Below are 18,198 nucleotides of genomic sequence, written 5' to 3'. Positions count from 1 at the left end.
CATCCTTTCCCTGCTTGATAAGACCTTCACATCCATTGCTACAAGAGTTTGGGGTTAGGAGAGGCAAATATGGGCAAACTGACAGCTGGGCAGAGCCAGTCAGCCCACCAAGAGCCCGCCGGGTGTGATTTTGAAGGGGTGAGAAGCAGAAAGCCACTGCCAACCTGAGTGTGAGCTGACGTGAATACTGCCTGGGCAGCATCAGTATCCCATTAGCTTCATGATTTGGAATCTGACCCAAAAAACGCCAGCTTTCCAGCTCTTTCCACACATACAGAGACACACACTTATGCAAGAAGCAGGACATCACCTGGAGAGGTTGCAGAGCCCACCCTGATGAGTCCTGTCCCACCACTGCCCTGGCCAGAGAGCTGGTCTGTAAGTCTGGTGATGGGTGAGGGCTCCATGAGAAACAAAGCTGCGTCCAAACACGTTGAAATAACACGGTGAACTTGCCTCTGCGCAGCTCCAACCCAGAGTCTGGCGTAAGCCCATGATGGGTTTATATGCATTTTCCTGGCTACATACTGAATATACGACTGAAAGCACTTCAGTGTGAGCAGAACTGCATGAACACCTGTCTCCTGTTCAGAAGGGCAGAGCAGGGAGCACAAATTCCCATCAGAAAATGTATAATCCTAAAATAATGAATGTTGTGAGGGACCTCTGAAGATCATTCCATGCAATCATGCTCAAAGCAGGGTGAAGTTAAATTGTTCAGGGACTTGCCTGGTTGAGTTGCATGTATCTCAATAGGTGGAGATCACACAACCTGGTCAGATAACTTGTTCCAAACTGTAACCTCCCTCACTAAGAAGAATCTTTTTTCTTGCATCTAACTGGAATCCCTTTTGTTCCATCTTGTGCCCGTTACCTCTTGTTCTTTTGCTGTGCAAACAAGAGTTGGTGTGAAGGGGAGGGAAAATGGCAAGAAACCTCAGCATATTCTGCCGTGATGCAGTGATATCTCACAGCTTTGCAAGGGCTTTCAGGCAAGGAGTAGCAGCCACTGAAACTGAGTGTGCTTTACTGCTTTTAGCAGGGAAAGAGAAACTCTCTGCAGCCCCTTAATTATCTTATGGGGCCTGAAGTGAGAAAGGAAGTGGGTGAACTGTCTTCAGATCTCCTACATAGTAATGACCAGCAGAAATGTTGAGGGAATATCAGCTCCAACTTAAGCATTTGGCGAAGCCCTTCCAGCATTTGGCTATCAAGTCTTCAGTAGTTAATGCAAGCCCAACCAAACCAAAGAGCCTGCTCTCTGGGACTCAGATGAGAGGAAAAGCAAGCAGTGCTTTCACATGAGCCAATAAAATCCAAGTAGGATTTGTTAAACCATACAAATGATTGCTGGTCTGCGCTTTATATTTATCTGAGGAATTGATTAAGCACTCAGTTTTTTGGTTGATGAGTAAAGCTGATTAGAAACATACCAGGGACACAATATATATTCTAGGAGTAGTTTGTCTTTACAGCAGAAGTACGTTTAGTCAGCTCAAGTCTGACCGTTTTTATTTTAGGTGAAATAAATGGTAATTCCTCTGCTGTTTTCTATACTCACTGTCTGGTTTTGTTTTTCTGTTCTGTTTCTTACAGCCCCAGCAGAGAGCTCTCCATAAACATTTCCAGCCTCTAAAGCTGCTGTCCTGCCACTTGATATGAAAGTGAACTTTGCTTCATGAAAAAAAAACGATAATAAATGGCACTGCCAGAAGGTGACCATGGAGCATTGAAGGCAAACTTGAAGTAAAATCAGCCTACTCAAGATGATGTATTCTGGGAAGACCTGGTTTGCTGTGGAGTGAAAATGTGGTGCATAATATCCAGTGCTAATTTGTTGAAAATGGTCACTGACAGACCTTTAGCTGGAATATTTCTTCCAGTTTTCATCACTGTGCATAACTCTTGAGTTCCCTTTCGGGGACTGTCTATGCTCTTCACTAGAAGTCCTGTTTTAGCATGGCAACTACTGGATTTTTTTGTTATGTATGCAGATGGCATGATGTTTTAGGAAAAACTTACAGCAAATCTCCAATCTCAGTGGATATGTTCACAATATTACACCCTGATAGGAATGTAAATGTCTTGTATATGTTAGTTTTGCAGTCTAATGGTATTCTGTTAAACAATATCAGCACTTCATATGTGCTTTCCACACAGAACTAGCACAGTCCATATATATATAATGGTCTTTTTTTAAATACTGAGGGTACGTTTCAGTATTTGTGCTGAGACACATCCAAAGTAAAGTCCACCACTCGCATCCCTTCACCAGTTCATAGTAGATTGTGTAGATAGATTTGCACATGGCAGAGTTGTGACTTCTTTTATTGAGACTTACAGAACGGTTGTCACAGAGGTAGCCAAGACCAGGGTGTGTTGAATGAGCTGTAGGACACTGTGTCTGCTCTTCCTCTCATCTGCCAAATATCCGATGTTCTCATTTCTGGTGTGCCAACGTGTTTTCTTAACTCGGCGAGGGAGAGGCAAGGGAGAGAGGCTTTCTCAGAGATATGTGTGACCCTGGGTTTGGTCTATGATAAAACCAGAATAAACTGGAAGAATTCAGGTTCTTTATGCTAGCCTCCGTTTATGTTTTGGGCAGGATTGGGGAATCATAGTCCAAACCAAACTCTCTGAACAAGGTAAAGTGTAAGACTATACTTCTAAGGAGCAAGACACTCCCTTTGGAGAGGGCAGACTTCTTCATTAACTTTTTCCACTTTCTATCCAAAACAGTATTTTGGTAGGAACTGGGAATAAGCAAACAGTTCCAATAAGCCTTTCAATATACTGTAGCAGGCTCAAGACTGTTGCATTCAATCTGAGCGTTTTTGTTCAGTCTCTGAACAGCTGGCCTCATCCCTGGCTGTATCACAGCTGGCTGTGGTACTTCCATGGGAACTCAGTGGAATTAATGTGTGTCCCTCACATCAGGACCTTCTTGACACACTCTTTATAAGGAACTGATGCCATCAGCGTACTGAGAGGACTTACCTTCTTGTTCCTTCTTTCTTTAGTATCAAAGGTAGCTCTTTGTGTATTTAAAGACCATCACTCTCTCCAGACTGATAGAGAGGTACTACAGAGTTGCTGTTAGTGTATATGCCGAACTGTGGGTGAGATGCTGTACTGGTGTGAAGATGCACGATGGAGAGAAGGCGCAGCTCCATCAAGTCAAATGGACCTTTTTAGAGGAAGCTCCTGTGCTATAATTCTTAAAAACAATTGTGCAGTTCATTGCTAGAGAATGGAAGATCAACCACTGAGGGTGCCTGTACAGCCAACACATAAATATTGTTAGGGCTTAATGTTTTTCACATGGGTGTGATCTTAGATTTCAGCTCTCCACCCATCTCAGATTCAGCATGTTGGATACTTCTATGGTATTCAGTCCAAAAGCAAATTATTTTTATTGATGACCAAGATTTTCAGAAGTTGCTAGTGATTTCTAATGGTTTAGGTCTTTCCACGCATTGTCAAATGGAACTGCTGAAAATTACAAAGCAGTAAGCTTCTGCATTCTCTTTCTGAAAATCCTGGTACCTAATTTTAAATTAATTGGTGTAAAAAATCTCCTTAAGATGTAACAATCTTTGCCAATGGCAACATTTGCACTTTCTAGAGGTTTTCCTAGGGCTGCAGGTTGGAATCTGATACAAAGAGACCCGGCCGTGCACATGGCACAGATCCACTGTAAGCTTCAGCAAATCTTGCAGCTCTTTCTGCTACAGGTTTTAAAAATGCGCTCTGGCAACTGACAATTTCATGTTGGTACAGCAAGTATTAAAAAAACACTTTGATATAAGTTATTTTGAAAAGAAGGAGAACGCTATAGTTCTGCAGTAGGAATTCTCTTATTTTACTACCCGGTGAAGAAATCCAGAATAATCTGAATGATAAAAGAAGAGTTTATCAGAGAGCGTTAACTTAAAAAGGCATACGAGAAGAAGTTGAGTTAGGCAGAGAGCCACTAGAAGCATTTTTTGTATCCATGATGTTAGTTTTGAACATCTTCCAGTATATGGGCATGAATTTAGATGTGTGCACTTCTCCTGTTAAAACAGTTTGTTTTAAAAGCTTCCCAGGATTTTAGCTACAGTGACCTAGAAAAGCAGTGTTATAGGCCCCGAGAAATGTGAAAATCAAGTCCAGACCCTTGTGCAGCCAGACTTGGTGAGAAGTCTGCTGTAGGGGCCTATGGGACAAACCTCCTTTGAAGCTGGTGTAGGTCTCCATCCTACAGCCAGCCTGTGCATGTGGAGAACTCCAAGCATAGTTCCCCCAAGCCCTGTGACCCTTCTCACGTGTGTAACCATCCACCGGAGCCATAAGGAATTAACTGTAGTTTTTGGCTTGTGCATTCATCGTGTTTGGATTTTTTAATCACTGTTATTCTCCCAAAGTAGGCCATGCTTCCTCAGGGATATTTATGAAATTGTTCTGCATCTCCTGAACAACTATCTGGATCCCAGCATATTCTTCTGAAAACTTTTTAATATAAATAAACATGTGGGAGAGATTTTTGTTATTATGAATGGGGGCAGGTACTGTGTTCTCGGAAAGGCTATTGAGTGCAGACAATCAAGTCTATTGCATTTTTTATGCTGAACACCTTATTAATAGCCGACACATCCGCTTTTGCCTGGGTCGCAGGAACAGTTCAGGGGAAAGAATGCTTTATCTCTAGTCAATAAATCATTTATGCTGAGAGTGCCAAAGACCAAGTCAACATGAAAGGGAGCAAATAAGCTATTCCGGCAAAGGAAGTGAATTCAAATACACTCAGCCATTAGTTCGGTGCAAAAGAGTAGGAGACGAACACTATTTTCATAAAACAGCAATTATCAGCCCTGTGGAGATAGGTAAATTCGCAAAGACCAGTGCTGCCGTTACACTGATCACAAGTTATTATCTCTGAAACAAACCAGTATTGTGATCAGGACATCTGCATCTTCCCCCCGCTCCCAGCTCCTCTCCTCCCGCCACGCTTGCCCGGCTCCTTTGTGTCGAGAATGGTCGCAGCATCGGTCCCCACTAGGAAACGCTGACAGAGACTCAGCCATCCCGTGTGCTCCAAACCGTGAGAAGTCCTGCGCTAGAAGCCTGAAGGAACTGCTCACCCCAGAAAATACACTCCAGCTGAAAGCATCCTTCCCGCTGCTCTGTTCCTTGTTCTTTTTCATCCGCGTGGCTTTCTGTGCCTGAACACCCACCATTTATTTGGTGAAGGGCAATGCAGCCTGCCAGGAGGGGAGGCTGACAAAGCTCTGTGAGCTCTTCGGTTTTGCCCACCTGACTGCACGGCAATGCCCTACCCGTGGCGTCACCCCTCCTTGTTCCTTAGGGTAAGTGTTGTCACTCCACAGCAGCTGCAGCATTGTTGAGGAAGCCACACCATTAAAATTGACAAAATTCTGGGTTTGTTTTGCCTTGAATTTTTGGGACACCCCAGGTCAGACCCCTGGCAGACCTATATTGACACTACTCCATCAAAGTCTCTGGAGATCTGCTGATTAAAGCCAGCCAAGGAGCCAGGCCTGCGGCAGTTTTTTGTTATCACTAAAACTAAACTCCCTCCAAAAACTACAAGATCTCAATTAGTCAAAATTGTCTCAGGCAAGCAAAGCAAAATCCCGCACCTTTCACATTGGTCCCCTTTTAACAATTAACATCTCTGCAGTCAGAGTCTCCTTGAATGGCCCCACTGCATGACTGTGCTGCAATTGACCATGGTATATATAGACTGTGGTCAATAAGATTTTAGTTTAAAAAGAAGAGGTCCGCTGGTATGATTCAAATTGATGGGTGAAGGGGAAAGTACTACAAGCATTACCTGTAAGCTCCTATAGTAAAATTCAGGAGTGCTATCTGGAGTGCAAAAAAACCCACCAACATCATGTATGGGTGATTAGGCAGGCTTGTGGGGATAAATCAGCAAGTAAGAAAAGTACATGTTTGATGAAGGAAGCCAAAAAATATATATGGGAAGTCAGTGGCCAATGGGTTAGGGCTGGTTAGACTAAAAGCTTTACATATATCCTAATAAATACAGTCACAGCAAAGCTAAGTGTGATGTTAGACAGGCACAGCACAGGGATTACTCACAGTACATGCAAAACCCAACAAATATCCTGGTTTGTATTTGAAAGCAGTAGAAGGAGGGAGTCACATTGCACATTAAAACGTAATTCCTCCTACTCCATCAGCAATTATGGGTAATATTAAACAGCAGCTACCCAAAATATTTTTTGAAATTTGCAGAACCAGATAACTGAATCCAAAAGGTTATGAAAACTTGCCTAGGACTTCTCAGAACTGGAAAGCATAAAAGAAGCTTTGAATGACACCCCAAACCCCAAGAATTCAGAAGAACTAGTGATTTGATCCAGGAAACTATAGGCTCATTAACTTCCTGTCAATCTTAGGCAAAATCATGGAAAGGTTGATAAGACACAATCATTAAACCAATTAAAATTTGATTAAAACCCTCCAAATGAGTTTTATATAAATATATCATGCAAAATAAACTCGCTATCATTTTTTGTGATATCAAAGGCTTATTGATAAAAGAAATTCTGCTGACATACTATACTTAGCATCCTATAGATCATTTGATTCTGATAAGGAACAAAATAGCACAATGCAAAATCAATATAGCCTGTGTTAAGTGGATTAAAACTGATTACAGGCTGGATTACAAAAAATAACTGTAAATATGAATTTATTATCAGCGAGAGTACTTCTAATGAGCTCCTCCCGAAGTATGCTCTGTTTTTGATACTCTTCCCAAGAAAAGAGAAAATTATTGTTGGCAACAGCCAATGATGACAGAAAAAGGGGTGCTGTAAATAATGATATGGAGCCGGTCAGCGGTAAGCGAGTAACCTGGAGGACAGTAAAGTCAGAAATCCAGGAGAGATGGCAGCAAGTCCCACTTGGAGAGACAGGGGGTACATCTGGAATAATAGAGGGGCTGTGCAGGTGTGATAAATACTGCGGTCATCATCACCCCGGAGATGCTCTTGCCAGCTGGGATGTAGGACCTGGCAGCAGCCACGCTGTTCCAGTTTGTTCGGTTACCGCCTGCCTTTTGAAAAGGGTATTGGCAGCATGGAAAGATTATTTTCAATATCTCCCAGTGTCATTCAAGGGCAGGAAAACAGGTCTTATTATAGTGTCAGACTAATGAAGTTCAAGCTATTAATTTATCAGAGGCAATTTGAAGAGGTGACTCGATCTCCATCTGCAATCACAGTCTTCCACTTGGGCAGGGAAGTGCTGTCTGAAGGCAGGTAGCTCTTTTATTTAGAAGAAAAGGGAATGATCTGCTCTACTGGTTGGAAACTGATTTCAGCCTAGAAATTAAGTGCAAATGCTCAACAGGGAGGATAATTACTCGTGGAGACAACTTACTTAGTTACCTGGCATGTCCTCCATCACATAAAGTCTTTAAATGTATGCAGAGTATTTTTCTAAGTCAATAAGCTGTACCTCAAATTGAAATCCAGGCTCAGTGCAGCAATTACTGGATGAGGTTATTCGGCGTGTGTTGTGCAAGGATTAGACTAGATCATCAGATGTAAACTTCTAAATTAAAAATATCGTAAAGTTTCCAATATTACAGGACAAGACAAGGCAACCTATATCCTTTTATTTTTTCACACAATATGTTCTTAATTTAAACAGCTTATATGAACAGAGCTGCGGTTGCCAGCATTTGGTCTGAGCATCAGTAGGTCTGCTTGCAGTTGCAGGGTCCTTCTGTGTGTAAATAAAGGAAGAAAACCAGACAAAGGACAACACAAATCCTTGGACATATAGAGAAAGTATGTTGTCTTCCATTAATAACAGCCTGAGATAAAATGAGGCACTCAGATGATGGGGCCAAGTAGAAGTATAGTCTGAGCAAGGAGTAACAACTGTTGCTTTGCCTCTTAATTAAGGAGGCAGCATCTTGCTGGCAAGAAACAGGTTTTCCTGCCTTCAACAACTGGCAGAGAAGCTGCAGTGCTGATTGAGAATTATATTGTATTGCTGTGCAGCTGAACACGGTACACGGGTTTGTTGCTTCAAAGACAGCAGACTGTTCCTGCTATCATGACGAGCCCCATCAGAACCGGTTAATAAAGCTCTAGGAGCGAAATTACTTCAGTGGGACTACCCAGAGCAATGAGAGCTGCTCCCAGCAGCGAGTTTTTGCCAGATTGCGCCCTATTACCATTGGCTGGTTTGAATGTCGTACCTTAGAAATAAGCAAAGGAGCACCCGGTGTCTGAGACAGGTTTCACAGAACCACTGCCAATCAGTGTGAGATAAATGGGAACTGTCAGAGCCACCTTCTGCTGTGCTTCATTGGGCGGTGGGGAACAGCACAAGCTGGGATGTGCAGTTTAAAGAGTAAACAGTTCACGCAGACAACAGAAACCATAAAAGCAATACTTACTGCAAATTGGTATTGAATCGACATCAAGAAGCTGAAACAAGAAGGGAGCTCGCTACGGCCTCAACTAAGAAGATAAAGATCTTTGGGGATTCTTGCTCTAATCCAGTGTGAAATCCTAAGAAAATGAGTTTGGTCTAGATTTATTGTTTAAAGAACATTGGTACAAGCCGGCCGCCTGTAAAATAAATTCTGCGGAGTCACTGGCTTCAGTGTGTGATGGTTTACAAGTGTCCTCACGCTGCCGAGACACCTTGCAGCTCTGGAGCAGAGCGGTCCTGTGCAGGCACGGCTGGGGTCAGCCTGGATGCAGAAGCAGCTGAACCTGCAGATGAGTGTCATGTCTGCTGCTGCCATAGAAGGAGGACTGACAGTATTATTATAACAGAGCCAGGCTTAGTCTGAGAATGAGATGAAAAGCTCCTTTCTGATTTTAATTCCAAATGTATCTAATACTTTTTCAGGAAAAAAAAAAATCCTCTGTAGCTGTTGTTACATCTCTAATCACATTGCTTCTATTAAGCACTTGCCTTGAATTCATCTATTTAATATCATAAGTCACCAAATTAAATAGTGATACACAGGGGCTTTTTAAAGCAGGGAGATCGATATTGCAGCAAAACTGTATGTAAGCAATAATAAGCTGTGCAGAGGAGAAAAACAAACCACAATCTACCCCATCGGGTGGTTAGGGGACTTGTTTATTTGGTTTTGGTTTTTGTCTTTTTTTTATTATTATTATTATCTAGAGCATGGTTTTACATCTAGACAGAGGTTTTTGCTGCTGAGGCAGGCTCTGGTCTCAACACCAGTCCAGATAAAGAAATGTCCTCTTACCACTTCATCTCTTGTACACAAGAGGCTCCTTCTCTGCTTTTTGCTAAGAAAGGTAGAAAACAGATTAAGTGGCAACAGAGAAAGCACAGATGCTCTGCAGAGCATCTCTGCATGAGACCCAGAGCTCAGCCTTCTCCCCCAGGGTCCAACGCCACTGACTGGGAGGAGGAACTGGGCCGTGCTGGGCTAAGCCCCAAGTGAAGCCCTGTGTCCTGTGCTGTGCTGAGTGCTCTCTTGAAGCCACTGCAGAATTGGTCCCTGTGTTTCAGGGTGTCAGCTGGGGTTGCTGCTGTCTGCTGGGCTGCCCCCCAAATACAGCTGAACTGCACGGGGCAGTGCTCCGGTGATGGGATGACCAGCACTTCCCCAAAGAGGCTGTGTGCTCTGAGGAGAAGATTCTTTTGCTTTGCTTTAAGCTGCTGGGATACTTGGCAAGCCTAAGAGGAATGTTTTTAGATTTCTCACTGTTACTACAGAATCTGAGGGTGGCGGGGACGTGCTTTGGGATGTGCTGGGCTTTGCATTCAGTTTCTTGTAGGGACTGTAGCTATCTGGACCTGCCTCACAATTCTTATTTCTTTTTCACAAGCTGGGTAAGGTGTGAGTAATGCCTGCCTGACTGCGCAGTGTAAACCAGCAAAGGGGGCTCTCACTTTGGGCTCCTTTATTTTGGAGAGTTGAATTTAAGGCTGATCAAACCTGACCTTGAGGAGAGCAGAAAAGTGACAGCTGGAAGCATAGCCACACCTGAGTTGTCTCCAAAGATTGCCCCCAAACCAGCAGCCCATGGACAGAATCAGATGCTGGGCTGCACTTGCACATTGGCACCGGCGGCTGATGACAGACATGAGCTGCTGGGAGAGAGAGGGAGGCTGGAACAAGGTCCTGAGAAACCTGGTAGCCCGATGCAGGAGGTCTGGATGCAGAAAGGCTGAGTGCAAGCTCACAGCCATGCTCTGTGGTCTAAACAGTCTCTTGTAACATGGCAAGTTGTGTCTGGTCCAGCTGCCTTTGGAGTCAGGGTACTCTACATCAGTGATCTCCTTTTAATGTTAACTTGGTTGAGAATCTGGGAAAATGCCAGCACTCTAATGGTTAAAAAGCAACACACTGTTATTCCCAGGCCATCTGCGGCTGAAGTTTTTAAAGACAGAGCCAAATGAGGTGGCACAGGACAAAAGTGTGCCTTTCTGTTTGCTGTACACTGCATTTCCCCAGGCATCCAAGGTGTTCATCTGTACAGCAGTGCTTTTGTCCCAAAATAGAAATTGTCACACAATCTGATTTTTAGTATGCAAAGTGGCCATCACTGTTAATTCCACCCTACAATTTTTATATTTACTCTTTAATTCCTTCTGTTTTCAAAACTCAATGAAGAATACAAGCCAGGTGGGAGGGAGGAATTATTTTAAACAACAGAATTAAAATCAATATCAAGTTTTTGGTATCTTTGGGCATGATCTCTGGAAGCTTTGGATATCTGCTTTATCATTTTGTATATTTGACAATTTTGTACTCTGCATTGTTTGACTTCATTTGTGCATGGCAATGTATTAAAAACTTGGAATTTTTATTATACAGTAAAAGTATTTAGTTTGATTTAAACAAGGTCAGGGCTCGATCCATTGCATGAATATGAGATAAAAGAAAAAAGAGAAACAAACAAACAAACCAGAGGTTTTTGCCAGTGTCATGGTTTAAACCCAGCTGGCAACCAAGCACTTGCTCAAACAGCCGCTTGCTCACTCTGAAGGGGGATGGAAGAGAAAAACAAAAGGGGAGGGAGAAACTCGTGGGTTGAGATAAGAACAGTTAAATAAGACAGAAAAAAAAAGGAAAAAAATATATATAACAATATAATAATAAACGACATTCTATATATATATAGAATAAGTGATGCACAAGGCAATTGCTCATGAACACCAGTCCTGTACAGCAGATCCCAGATGAGCAGAGACCCAGACAGCAGTTTGTACTCAAACACAATCGCAATGAACAGCCAGCCCTGGAAAAGAGAGCACACCAGTCCCGAACAGCTGATCCCAAAAGGAGAGCAAAAAGTCAAAAGGCCAAAATGGCAGAAGGCCAGGAACTAAAAACTAATGAGCCAGGAAAGCTGGCTCCAGCTATATACAGAGCATGATGCTAATGGTGGGGCATATCTCATTGTCCATCCTGGATGCCAGTCTGGGTGTTGTCCTGTTGTGCTCCCTCCCAGCTTCTCTGTGCAGCTGCAGCTGGGAGGTTGAGAAAGTCCTTGGTCTCCTTGGCAAGAGCCAAAACATCAGCCAGTCCTCACATTCTTTTTGTACCAACTGCAAAACACAGCCTTGCTACTGGAAAGAAAAACTTAAAACTCTGTCCCAGGGAAGTTCAGTGTGTTACCACATTCTCACGCTAAATCCAAAACAAAAGACTGTGCTAGCTGCTGAAAAGATTCTAACTACTATGAAGAAAACGAATCCCAACAAAACCGGCACAGCCAGTAGCACCTCCCACCTGGCACTGACTGGTCTCATTCCGGGGATTTACAGCACCTGAACGTGGGCAAAGCTTTTCACCAGCCTGCACGTCTCCTTCCCCACTGGCTGCGGCACATCTGATCTGTGCAGTGGTTTGCTATACAGGTCCTATGTAAATGCAACGTATTCACAGACATAACAGAAGGTGGTAACCGAGCAAAGGGCTCAGCAGCATTTAGGTGTAAATCCAGACCAATGGTGCTGACTTGGCTCAATTTACCCAGGATTTAGAGCAATGTGACTGCAAGCAGATGCTGCACACTACAAGGGAATATTCTGTTTTCATTGCCTTTAATTCTCAAGACCTGGGGATGCCCTTGTAAACAGTCAATCATCTTAAAAGTGACCAAACCACAAAAGGAGCAGGTACTAGACTTTATGGTGCATGGCATTTTACTCCCATCCCACCCCCCATTTATTCTCAGCATTTAAGGCATGAGAATAATTTAAAAGTCGGAAGATAATGTAGTTTTTAGAAAAAACTAATGCTGAAATTCCAGCATGATATTACATTCTCCCATATATGTGTTTTTTTCAGCCATAGTTCTGAATGTTCTTGTATTTGTGGGGTAGAGACTGATGACATGTTTTGCTCAAACACAAAATACTGGGCTTAATACAAAATAATAGAATTAAATTATATAGTGTGCAGTATAACTGACAAAGTCAAGATAAATTGTCATCTAAAAAAATCATAAATCATGTTTTTTATTGTAGCATCTCGTGACTGGGCTGCAATTTACTAAATTTTGTTTATATCTTTAAAAAGCTTTTGACTCTATAGACTTTGTTACTGAGAAGAGTATGTTAGCAGGAAAGCTCCAGTTTAGTACAAATCTCTGCATGTTACATCTGGAGCTGCAGGGAATTCGAGTAATCATACAAGTGAAGAAAACTGTATGTCACATGTCCTTTTCACCATCAGGGTCTCCATAGGGCACCACAGGGTACCAGTGACACCGCATTATTACTACCCTGGGTGCTGCACACTGAAATTATTTCCAGTATAAACAATATGCCACCTAAATCAGGACTGCTTTATAAAGGAAACAGCAGTTATCATGATAATGACTCCTCCTTGGGAACAGAGAAAATAGCCACTGATGTGAAAGATGGAGTTTTTGTGTTTGTGTGTATGGGTTTTGTGTTATAAATCTAACCGGTGGGGTTGCAGTTTTTTACTCAGAAGTCACTGGTGGAACAACTGGTTGTGCAATTTGGTTTTTTGGTTGTTTTGAAATTCATGAAGTTCATTAAGTTCAACAAGAGAAAGTGCCAGATGTTGCACCTGGGACACAGCAACCCTGGCTGTACATACAGACTGGGGGACGAGATGCTGGAGAGCAGCCCCACGGAGAGGAATCTGGGGGTTCTGGTCGACAGCAAGTTGAACATGAGCCAACAGTGTCCCTGGCAGACAAGAGGGCAACCGTGTCCTGGGTGCACCCAGCACAGCATGGCCAGCCGGGCAGGGAGGGGATTGTCCCGCTCTGCTCTGCACTGGTGCGGCCTCACCTGGAGCACAGTGTGCAGGTCTGGGTGACACAGGATGAAAAAGATATTAAGCTACTGGAGAGTGTCCAGAGGAGGGCTGTGAAGTTGGTGAAGGGTTTGGAAAGGAAGCCGTATGAGGAGAGGCTGAAGTCACTTGGTTTATTCAGCCTGGAGGAGACTAAGAGGAGATGTCATTGTGGTTTACAGCTTCCTCACAAGGGGAGGAGGAGGGGTATGTGCCAAACTCTTCTCTTTAGTGACCAACAACAGAACCTGAGGGAATGGCAGGAAGATGTGCCAGGGGAGGTTTAGGTTGGACATTAGGAAAAGGTTCTTCACCCAGAGGGTGCTGGAGCACTGGAACAGGCTCCCCAGGGAAGTGTCACAGCCCCAAGCCTGACAGTGTTCAAGAAGAGACTGGGCAATGCCCTCAGACACATGGGGTGAACTGTGGGGTTGTCCTGTGCAGGGACAGGAGTTGGACTCAGTGATCCTCGTGGGTCCCTTCCAACTCAGGACATTCTGTGATTCCTTCCGGTTACTTGCCTCCTTAGTCCTGGAGGCAAAATGCTTGATCTTGTGTTATATCCATGTACATCCTGCAGGTCTGTCAGAGTTTGCCTTACTCTGAGCAGCTATCATGACTCACAGGCCCAGGCTGTGATGCTTGAACCTTTGGTTTCCAATGACACGTCCAAAAGCTGGATTCCTGAACTGGGACTTTATTAATTGCACAGGTCTGTGCTCATCTGAGCAAAGCCTTGTCGTGTGAGCAAAGGGCCTTAGTTGCTAATGAAGTCCAGTGAAGGAAGTACAACCCCAGAAAACACAAGCGATGTTTCCAGTCCCACCGTTGACCTGTTGTTTGTGAAAGATCAAGTTCCCTCACATCAGCTCCTCATGCCCCACCTCCTCTGTGAAATGGAAACTACATTTACCTGTCACTCTTAAACCTCAAAACTCAATGGAGAAACTCCAAGTCTTCCAAGAAGACTGTTGCAAGAGGGATTGATTTGAACAGATCAGGAATCTTGGTACACAATAAACACCCTTTATTTGGGAGACAAGAAGTTGCCATCTATAGCTCATGCATACCTGACGTTCAGCTCTCTCTGCACCCAGGCACTGATCCGTCAGTCGCAGCTTGTGGTGTGACGCTTTCACGGGTGAGGTGTCGTATCAGCCTGGACTCAGCTTGTCTGAGTTCTCTTCTGTGCATTCCTTTGTCTCATTCATGTCACTGCCTTGTCATTGCCTTTTCCTTGCTTTTCTGCACCTGATGTGATTTCTTGCCTTCTACTGTCATTAACATCACATGGGAAATACACTGAATTACTGCACATGAGAAACACACTTTCAAGTGAAGCAGTTTTGCTTTAAACAGCACCAAGGCACTGGCCTCGGTAGTAGGTGTAAGACAAATTGCTACAGGTGTGTTCTAGGGCAACTTGGGGATTAACGTCCTGGTGTCTGCATTGGAGTGATGGGCAGAAATGGCAGCAAGAAGGATGCACAGTGGACACTAGGAAGAGCTCCCTAGGAACAGGGATGCCGAAGCAGTAGCGACTGCTTAAAGAGATGGAGAACAGCTTCAACAAGCATCCATCAGCAATCCTGATGCTGTGGCAAGACAGAAGGATGGACCGAGTTGTCTACCAAAGATCTCTTTCAGTCCAATTTTTCTACATGTAAGGCTTGAATGGGAGGCAAAGAGTTAACTCTGTTAATTATCATTACTTTACATTTCAACTGGGAGTGAATTTAGCTCTTCTTTTTCTAACTCTTTGAGGTAAAGCCCTACTACTATGTAGCTATGAGTAATTCCAGACTCATTTAAGACAATATGTCAGGCTGTCAGCTGAGGAACTGGGACACGTCCACTGCTGCGGCTGCAGAGGGACAGCCTGGGGGGACAACAGGGACTGGGCCCAACTCCTCACCAAAACCACTACGCTTATCGAGAGACCAATTCCAGTGCTATACAGCAACAAATCGCAGCAATTAGTGAGAGTAAGAACAAAAAAAGGTGGCACCCTTTAGGGTCAGGGTGAGGCTTGTGCTTCAGAGAATCTGCAATATCCAGGCTTTCATCTGGTGTTTACTGGGCGCCATCAAGATATTAAGGCTAGGTGGAGAAGAGCCTTGGAATGAGGGGTTAAAAATACATGTTCTGAGCCCACTTACAAGCTGAAATGAGGCAACACTTTATAGCCAGCTGGCCAAAGCCTTGAGAGCTTCAGTCACCCGTTGCAGAGGGCAGGCTGAGAGGGTGAGCGTGGTCACCTCCAGCCCCCACCCAAAGCTGTAGGCTGATTAGGAAAAATGCTTTCCCTTCACTGGGAAGTTTTACTGCAGAGAAATTAAGCACTCCAGGGCACATCATAAGTCTCAGCTTGAACACTCTGCGCTGGCGTGGAGGGTGCTGAGCGCCCGATGCTCAGCCCGAGGGCTGCTTTGGCTCTTCCCCGTGCTGGGGAATGGGACAGAGACGCAGACTACGTGGGAGGCAAATTGTTTTATGGAAAATACTGGGAACCATTGTACTAAGCTGATTAACTCATTTTAACAATTTTATTTAGCTGCAAAAGTTGCCTCTGCACGAAAAGTGCAGCTGCAAGTGTTTGCACAACGAAAATGCTCCCACATGCAGGATGGCCAGATAAGCCCCTGCTTGTCGTCATTAACAGCAAGAAATTTTAGTACTTTGGGGAAAATGCGTGGTTATTTCTGCCTTTGTTTAAGCTTTACCTCGGAGCATGGAGGATAGTGTTACGCTAACTAGTTTTGTACACATCCCTCGTGTCCCAGACTCAGCTTGGTTTTGGCAGTTCTTGGGAGGTAAAACGTTGCCAGAAATGTGAGGAATTGTGGGAGCCTGGGCTCCCACTGCTGAGTTCAACCTGAGACAACAGCTGCTCATTTTACCCCGGGCGAGTAGCTCTTTCTCCCCTCCACTTCCCTGAGTTGTACAATGTAAGCTTCCCCTCTTTCTCTGTGTTATTAGTCCCATAACAGGCTGCCTCTCAATCCCAAAATACGGACCTTTAGGACAGTGTTCTGATAATCTCATGAGGGACGCGGCAACAAACAGGAAAACCAAGATTGTCTTGAATATTATCCAAATGTGTTGGACCAAGGACCACCCTCAGCCTTCAGTATTTCTCTTGGGTCACCAGTCACACACTCCTCCCCGTTAAATTAAAACCACTTTAAAAGCAGTGTGGCTTCAGGCACTAGCAGCAGGGCATTTATATGGGGCTTTCAGACTTGCACTTCTCCACGGGCCAGTTTGGGACCCCCTGAGTGTAGGATATTGTCTCAAAATATCCCCTGAAAGCCATCAAGAGGCATTGATATCGAAGCACAAAAATAAGAGCTATACCATCTCCGAAAGTGTTAGCTTTAGACCAGTTTTACCCTCTCTGGTTGTTTTGGAACTTAGGCTGATATTTTTGCTCCAATTTCCTTTGCTTCCCAATGTAGACTTGGAGAAGCAGCAGGACCTTCAACAGAAACAGGAGCTGGGGTGGCTGCACGTTCACATGTTCCCACCCCAGAGCTGCCTGGGCCACAACCTGGTGAAAGAGAAAATGTGGGTGTGCATCTCCATGGAAATACGTACCTGGGAAGCATCTGAGAAATTCTGGGCGTTATGTTCTGCCATTTGTTTCATTTTGAATGGTAGAGCTGCAAAAAATCAATGTGGCATATTTTAAATGGATTACGAGGCAGTTAAATGGCAGTTCTCCGAAGAGGAGTTGCAAATGAAAAGTGATCCCGTGGGAGTTTTGACAGAGGGAATATTCAGGAAGCTGTTCGTGGCTGTTTGCTTTAGAGGTCACGATGGATAAACAATTGAATATGAGTCCCCCATGTGATGCTCTTGCTAAAGGGGTTAATATGACCCTAGGATGTATAAATGGGAATATTGAGTGGTTAGGGAAATGTATTAGCTCTATACCTGACATTAACGAGACAAAAATAGTCCAGTTCATCTGTCAACATTTAAAAATCATGTTGAAAAACAGAGAAAGGCTGGGAGAAGTGCTCTAAGACTGACTGAAAGCATATCACACAATGACCCAAAGGAGCACAATCCATTTATATTATCAAAGAGGAGTATAAGAGATTAGTTGATCAAGATCTACAAGTATCTATAAATGGAGGAGGAATGCAGTATCAGAGTATTACTTAATCCAGCAGACAAAAGCATATCAGACAGGAAGACTGAAGCTGAAAAAAAAAATCAAGTTGAAAAGGAGGCACATCTTTCTCCTTAATGGCCTTGTAATTAACCACTGGAGGAGCTGACATGGGATATGGTAGACTCTCCATCACCCAAAAAGATCTTTAAATTAAGTGTGGATGTCTTTTTACATGATGTAGCTCGTGTATTGGTGTGGGAATTGCTGGGCGAAGCTCCATGGTCTGCATTATGCAGGAGGGCAGAGGAAACCACCATGGTGGTGCCTTCTGGCTGTGAAATCTATGAAACTATCAAAGTGATGATGTCTGTGTATCACATCCCTGCAGCACCCAGCCTGTTTACGCAACATATGTTATGGAAAGTCTCTTTTAGGGGTATTTAGAGAGCTTTAAATATTTTATTAGAGTTTTTTGGTTTTTTTTTTTTTAATAGACTGCCTGTAAAACCAGGTAGATGAAATAACCCTCTGAAAAAAAAAAAAAAAAAAAGATCTCCTGAAATAGATTCTGAAATAGATTTCCTATACTCCCAAATCCCAGTATTAAAAGCCAATATCTCAGGATACTCCGAGCTTTCAATGTGATGCTCCAAGGACTCAGCCCTTCACCATGGTTTAAAGCTCCTGTTTCACAGATTTATAGATGCTAAACTCAGAAGGGACCATTGTGATTATCTAAGCTGCCCTTGTGCATAGC

At 43.7% G+C, this 18,198-nt stretch overlaps 1 protein-coding gene across 8 annotated transcripts in view; it reads left to right on the top strand.

Annotated features, from left to right (window-relative positions):
• Positions 1-18,198, top strand: part of SAMD12 (sterile alpha motif domain containing 12) — a 189,912-nt gene that overhangs the window by 163,873 nt on the left and 7,841 nt on the right. For 4 of the 8 annotated variants that reach the window (XM_065054311.1, XM_065054309.1, XM_065054310.1 and 1 more), the window contains one exon: positions 1,597-10,866. The exons of the other annotated variants lie outside the window; for them this stretch is intronic. In XM_065054311.1, the coding sequence (XP_064910383.1) occupies positions 1,597-1,619 (23 nt within the window). In that variant the 3' untranslated portion in view covers positions 1,620-10,866. Of the gene's footprint in view, positions 1-1,596; positions 10,867-18,198 lie in introns of those variants that run through there. 8 annotated transcript variants of the gene reach the window in all.

This window comes from Columba livia, chromosome 2 (genome assembly GCF_036013475.1).
Source record: "Columba livia isolate bColLiv1 breed racing homer chromosome 2, bColLiv1.pat.W.v2, whole genome shotgun sequence".
Taxonomy (NCBI): domain Eukaryota; kingdom Metazoa; phylum Chordata; class Aves; order Columbiformes; family Columbidae; genus Columba; species Columba livia.
This window is presented reverse-complemented; position numbering and strand designations above follow the sequence as displayed.